Genomic DNA, 7,500 nt, shown 5'->3' on the forward strand with positions numbered 1-7,500 from the left:
TTTTGTTGTTTCTTTCTTTAATCTTTTCTATATGCCTGCGTCCCTATACAAAGAGATACTATTCAGTTATTACACTGAAGAGGGCGATTTAGAGTCTATTGAAGGCAAAACTATCTTTATCATTTTGTTGCCAAAGCTGATTGTTTGACTTTGCCGCGAGCTCTTTCTTGGTTTGTCACAAACAGTGCAGCCAGATCGTGCTGAGGTAAGCTTCGTATTCGGTTTCTCGCGTTTCTGATAACTGGAGTTATGTAGAACTTCTTGTTTCTCTCTTAAACCGCGATCTTTTGTGTCATTTACTCTATACATTTTAAATCCTTCTACAGTAAGACTTTTCCAATTATTTCCATCAGTTCGCCATCGATCATCTTTACGTTTTCCTTTTGCACACGTCAAATTAGACCCCGGGCTTTGTTCAGACGACCGATCTTGAAATCTGAGTTTCATCGTAAAGTATTTCTCAAATCCCTCACTGTAAAGAGAACCTTTGTGAACGTGTCTACAGCGTGCGCAATATGATCTTGAAGAGCTTTCCTTGTGCCTATGATTGAATCGAGTTGAGTCGACGCCGTCACAAAACACGTAAACTAAATGCTTTGCTTCCTCGAGCGGTAGAGGTGAGGTTGTTGGACTCGTTCCCATGGAAACCAAGCTTGAATTCTGGAAAATCACAAGTTGTGAAGGTAAAACTGCGTCATCAAAGACTCAAGGTTTTCAGTGGCTATGACCAAGTTCTTCACATGTCCTGATCGAAGGACGATTATTTAAATTGTTCGTTGACAAAGCTTAATCTTACGAAAACTAAGGAATATGAGCTGGTTTTAATTTATGCACCTTTGCAACCAAATTAAAACAAACTTTTACTTGTTACCATTCGTTGCAATACCACACTAATCTATCAAGAGATTGTATACGCAAAACCTCAGAAATAAGCCAGATTGTCGGTTTGCGATAAATTGGCCAACTAGACAATCAGAATAAATAACTTTTTTAGATAACTCTTTCCAATTAATGGAAGGCATAAAAGATAACATTCAGAATAGATATACAAACAGATAATTGGCTGTGCCTTGCGACAATCTTCATGTACCACACATCACAGAAGTTCAATGCATCCAGATTCAATCAGATTTCGTCAAAATCACCGAATTCGATCGAAAATGTTTAGTGGAAAGATAAAATGCAAAGCAACATATCCCTGCAGGTGTAATCTCGATATAAAATATTTATCACTGTAAGTCAATCTGAGATCTAGAAATGTATGCAAATATGTGCTAAACCGGTTTTTATTAACAGGCCAAATTAAATACAAAAAGGCAAATGGACCAAGACGTCTCACAGAAGGATGTCTGTAAACAACTTCCTAAATATTTTTCCAGGAATGTCAAGTAAACTTTAAATTAACACTAAGATGCTGCACTTGCATCCATATTGCAATGACGGGGCGTAGAATGACACGTAGTTTAATACATGGAAATTATACGTATATAATCAAGTGAAGCTATGATCTTCGCAGTTATGAACGCAATTTTTACAATTGCGTCGAGAAGCCTGAAAATTTCAGGACTTTAACGGGGTTTGAACCCGTGACCTCGCGATTCCGGTGCGACGCTCTAACCAACTGAGCTATGAAGCCACGTGGCTTCATAACTAGCAAGTTCGAGGTCTCAACTCTGTGAGATCTGTCAGATCTATAACAAGAGATTCCAGTTTTTGTAATGAAGAGGGTGACAAATGTGAAGCCCCGTTTCCCCCGTTAATGAAATAATGGAGAGATGAATTTTTTTGGCGGAAAAATCCGAGTGTGCCTTTGCAGGAGTCGAACTTACGACCTTTTCCGATTACTACTTCGGATGCTCTACCACTGAAGAGATCTTTTAAATTTATTTTTTGCTGTTGACTCGGCCATACTCGGGAAAATTCCGAGTGCTCCTTTGCAGGAGTCGAACTTACGACCTTTTCCGATTACTACTTCGGATGCTCTACCACTGTGGGACGGGTTCAGGAGACAACCGTCCCGCGTTTCTGCTAGGACTGAAATTGTCAAATTGCTGCGTTCTTGCTACATTTTTAAGACTGTTGTAATGAAGTGGACGACAAAGGTTACTTAACCCGGGTTAATGAAATGAAGCGAAAAAACCGCGTGGACAAAGTTCAAGTTCTCTGAATCATTTTCTACTACTAAAACGGTAGGACAAAAAGCGCACATAATGCGGATCATCTAAAAGATTTCACCCACAGGGAATTACGGATAGACACGTATACGTTGGGAATTTCTAGATTAAAATGATTTCCTTTTTATGACAAGGCCCTTGCGTGATTAGCTTTGAATTTTCTTCAAAACATGCTTTTTCGTTGCCATAGGCTCCATCATCTTCTGGACCGAATGAGATTAAGAAACATTCTGGCTCCTAAAGAAGGTTGTATAACAAAAAAAGATGAAGGTGATATCTTACAGTCTCACATATGGAATTTAGGTCATACCTTATATAAAGCCCTGAAGTTATAGTTTTCACTTCCCATAGGGTCGGAATAAATAAGCGATTTGTGACAAAACTTTATATATATATCCCGGCATTTATCAAACCAATCGTTGTAGTTCCTTCAGCTCCCCTGTTTAAAACAACCGGGTCGCCAACCTCAGTTTCCTTAAAAGGTAAAAATTCAAATTTTTGAAGGTCGTTGCTCTTCCATTTTTATATGACGATTCCCTCTGAGAGGGCGCTGTGTCACTGTGAAAATGTCTTCTTCTCAAGGAGGTCCGTTTGAGAGTGTTTCAGACCCCCCAATACCGTCTCTTTATGCGAATAACCTACAAAACATCTCCTCACTTTCCCAAGTATAACCAAGTATAACCAAATATCTTTAACATCGTTTCTAACCTCTAAAACAGCTTGATGCTGATTGTCTTACTCTTCGGTAAATGGCCACCCAAGTGTTTCTCATTTCTGTGTTAAAGCCCGCGTATATAAACACGTTTACACAGCCGTTAGCGTAGGCCATAAATACTGTTATTTTGACCACTGTGAGAGGAGTGCAGGTCGGACAACCTAACAAGCTGATAATGTCAATCACAGTGATTGGTGTTGTCAAAAACACGAAGATTCCTACTACGATTAATACGATCTTCGTTGCCCTTCGCTCTTTTCCTCCGCCAGGTCTAGGCTCACGAACTCGGGGGTTGTTTGCACTGTTACTGTCTTGAATGGAATGAACTGTCATAGCTTGACTTGTTGCACTTGTAGTATCCTTGTAGATTGGAGAAGGCCCTTCTGTCTGCGACCCATGACTTTTTTCGACATGTATTCGACGAATCTGTATTCTCGCAGTTTTGAGGATATAGTAATTGGTGAATGCCAGGACAACGATGACGGCTAAATTGACAACAGAAAATAACATAAACAAGTATTCTCTGCTGAGCGTTGTGGAGTACAAGCAGATGTCAGTAACATTTGCCATGTCAGAAGCTCCCCAACCCATTATTGGCAGAAAAGCAATAATAAAAATCAGCAGCCAAGAGGCTGCGATGGTAAGAGCCACTCTCCAGGGCACAACCAGGGTGGGGTAGAGAAAAGGTCGACTTAGCGCCAGATATCGATCAAGACTTATTAGAGTCAGGTTAAAGTTTGATGCACCAAAAAGGAAAACTGTGAGTGGTATAACCACGAGACATGGAATCAGTGGTCTGTTGCTGTCTTTTTGATTGAGCTGATCTGCAAGACGAAGCGGCATTGCAATGGCTCCTTGAAGCAAATCGGCAACAGCTAGGTTAAGAAAAAGAAAATTACAGACTGTACGAAGGCGTCTGTTCCACAAAATCGCAAGGATAACCAAGAAATTGCCAACGACTGCCAAAACAGAAACAGTTATCATAAAAATTGAGGTGAAAGTAGTTTCAAGCGAGTGCGAGGTCATTTCTGGTCGAAGGTTTTTTGGTTTCAGTGAAAACGAATTCTCAGTGTGTGTTGCTCTTGACCGTCTTCTTTTTAGAACGCCTCGACATCAACTCGATAAAGCGGCTCTGAGGTTTTATTTCAGATCATTAAAGATGTTTCATCTTAATCGACGAGGTTCCACCTTTTTTCTCTTGTCAGATACGATTCTCCCTGCGAAAAATAATGTTATAACTTGAATAAGGTTAAAATGTCGGGTCTAATGATCTACCGTAATATATGAACTTACCGCAAACTGTTATGAAAATTAAGCGATTTATGACTGCAGAAGGTTTGACAGTTTGCATCAATTACGCAAAAAAAGCAAAGACGTTTGCTTACTTCATCACCGAAAGGAAATGGCACTCACGCGTGCCGTTCAACGAAATAATTTTGTCGTTTCGGCTTCGGGCAAAAAAGACCCTTTGTGGATTGAATTAATTCTCAATTATCTAATGTAGTGTTTACCATTAAAGCCGTAGCTATCTCGGAAGTTTTATCGACCATTTAATGCCTCCCGCCGTTTTGATCTCCTATTTCACGGAGTTTGTTGCGTGTCACAAACTAAAATATTGAATGTTGGGTCACGTTTTATGCTTTAAATTACGCATGCTGACTTTAAAACCCCCTTTTTTGAACAATCGAGAATACAAACGACCTCTGCGTTATTTTAAAAACAATTATGTGGACGTTATAAGATGAACCCGTCACCGCTTCGTTATCTTTTATCATGGTAGGATGAATCTACATGAGAATAACTACTGGAAGTATATTGAAAAGCCCACTAGAAAGTTTAATGAGTTTTTAAAGACCCGAAAAGGACCGAAAAGGTTGCAGTTTTGAAGTTAGATGACATCGGAGATAAATTTCTTATCCGTAATTCTTTAAATTAAATAACTCTGCATTTTCGTTGATAAAATAATGATCAAGACTGCATTACGATGATTCGTTAGGGAACACCACAGAACAGTTATGAAAATGCGATTTACAGGCGACTGAAAGGTTTACTGAAAAATACGCGATTTTGAAGCATGAGTCAGAATATATAGCTTAACTCAATACAAAGCCGCCCGGGTATACGTCAGTAATGAACGTGCCGTCAGCAAATCAATTCATATCAAGGCTCTTTACGAATTATATGTTTCGATCATTTCTAAAGAAGTATTGTTGTTGCTATATTTGGGATGTTTGACGTCAATTTATCTGCGAAAAGACATTTCATTTACATAATTTTTATAATCGTGATACACATCAATTTGTCAACTCAGTCTCATCTGCTTACATTACACACCAGTTTAGGAAACTACTAAGTTCAATGTTCTTTTAGCTGAACTCGCTGAGGTACATTCCTTTTCCTATAAGAACATCTAATGTTGGAGCTGAGACTGAACGTCCTCATTTTGTTTTATTTTATTTCTTGCGATTTGAGCCCGAATGTGTTCTTGACATGTGCTAGGGTTTTCGCTTGAGGCCGCAGGCCGGCATTCCATGTCCGGTACTTTGATGTCAATATTTAAGGGGTTTGTTTTAGTTTTCATTATTATAATTCTTTAAACTTACTTTTTAAAGAGAATTTGAGTGAACTCCAGCCTTGCATGGGAAACTGAAAGGGGTGGGGGGGGGGAGTGGGGCCATGCCCCCCGGATCCCCAGGTAGCTCGCAAGGAGCCTTGTCACGTCCGGTGCTTTCAGAAATTGTTCTTAAAATGAGTTGTGTGGTATACTATAAAAGTCGACTGCAAACTGAGTTGTTCTTCTGTGTAAATGACAATCAATGAAAATCACATGTTTAATAAGAGAAACGTCCCTAGGTACTTGAGTAAATGCAGTTTTGCACTCATTTTGCTTTTCTTTATCACTACTCACAAAAACCAAAAACAAATAATCTCAGCCTGAACATTCTTATAAAAAAGGTTCTTAATAAAAAAAGAGTGTACTCTACTAACCGATTCGAGGTCTGCCTAGGAAACTAACAATGTTCTTGTAGCTGTACTCTCCGAGGTGTGGCTCAGGTAGAAGTCGGTAAATACGGCCCTGAGTGCCACTCGCAAGAAAGTTGCTTTCTTCATAGACTGAGTCTTATGTATTCTAAGGGCGCAGGCTTGGAATCAGTATTATATTCAAAATGTTCCTTACTAAATTATTTGTTACTTACAGCCAAATTATATACCGGTATATGGGAATGCTGAACAAATCAGATCATACACTCTACCTTAGCTGCTTTTAAAGTTTGAAACAGAAAAGTTTGTATGCGTTAAAACAGGTAATATCGAGATAATTTTAACAGGAAGTGGGCTCTGTGCTCTAGTCTTGTGCCTTTGTAAAATCGCCTTATTAGTTAGTGAGTAGAGTATCATACCGCTTTGTGGGTCCTTCTGGATTACGTAACTATGCAATGTGCATAAAAAAATAATAACGGCACGGATATGAACTTCAAAATTATTTATAACTACTGCCTACAAATGACAAGAAAGATCCTCCTTTCATATGGATCATTTGTAATCAGTCGTACGTTCAGTAAGATTGCGGGGGCACAGCAAACAATACAATATTTGTCAATAAATTGACTACGGTACAATTATTTGGTTTTATCAACGGAGTTGATAATGTAAATTGGCCACCGTACAGAGATTCTAAAAGCTGACGTTTCGAGCGTTAGCCCTTCGTCAGAGCTTGGATTCGCTTGTTCCAGACAAGGAAATCACTGAAGAAGAAGATAGACAATTTAAAAATTTTTTTTTTCTTCAAACGAGAAAAAAATATTGAAATCACGACGTGCACTGCATAGCTATACTTTGTGATGGTTGAAGAAATAAAAAAGACGACCAAGATCTTTTAAGTCATACAATGTAGTGGATACCGGTTTTTTGCTATAACAGGTAAAAAATTTAGTTGTGAAGTTGTTTGGACGTGGGGAAGAGAGCCAAAACGGAAGCCAGGACAAATTAAACTGTAACATACCTTAATATCATTAATTAAAGTATCGTAGGATATTTCATTTCTTCGACTTTAGTCTTCAACGAAAGCTTGTCATGTGCAGATATCATAACAGATTTTAATTTTCTAAAAAAGTAGTTATATATGATTTAAAAATAATTGACATGAGTAGTTGAAACCTTACCCTGCGAGCATGCAGTTGGATTCTCCTACGCTTCCCGAGAGAGAAACCACTGCAAGCAGCCGTTAGTTTCTTTGAGTGAGCTGCCGTCCAGCGCCAAGGACGAGTAAATTAAATTTGGACCAGTAAATCGAGTTAGAAATCTTGTTTTGGCACTTGCGCGTGTTCAGCTACGTAACTGCTGCGTTTGGGCGAGCTTGATGTGTAGTGATTTCCCGCGAAATGAGACGAAGAGACGTGGGGTGTGACGTACTTCGCACATGCTCGATGCAATGGAAAATCAAACGGTTGCTCAAAGTGGTTTCTCTCTCTGGAAGCGTAGGAGAAACCAACTGCTCGCAGGGTAGTGAAACCTAAAAATGAAATTGTAAATAAAAAAGTAATTAAGTGATTTTCCATACACAGGCAGAGGGCCTTGCTGACAAGGAATTTAGTATAATTACAATGAAGT

At 39.0% G+C, this 7,500-nt stretch overlaps 1 protein-coding gene across 1 annotated transcript; it reads right to left on the bottom strand.

The window, feature by feature from the left end:
* Window positions 1–2,877: 2,877 nt before the first annotated feature.
* On the bottom strand, window positions 2,878–4,092 carry LOC138054399 (histamine H2 receptor-like). The gene has a single exon (XM_068900842.1). The coding sequence runs from the start codon at window positions 3,913–3,915 to the stop codon at window positions 2,878–2,880; it is 1,038 nt and encodes a 345-aa protein (XP_068756943.1). The 5' UTR covers window positions 3,916–4,092.
* Window positions 4,093–7,500: the final 3,408 nt, after the last annotated feature.

Source organism: Montipora capricornis, chromosome 6, assembly GCF_036669925.1.
Source record: "Montipora capricornis isolate CH-2021 chromosome 6, ASM3666992v2, whole genome shotgun sequence".
In the NCBI taxonomy this organism is placed as follows: Eukaryota; Metazoa; Cnidaria; class Anthozoa; order Scleractinia; family Acroporidae; genus Montipora; species Montipora capricornis.

Coding starts and splice junctions, on each gene's coding strand:
- LOC138054399 (XM_068900842.1), bottom strand. CDS start 3,915: ATGACCTCGCACTCGCTTGAAACTACTTTCACCTCAATTTTTATGATA.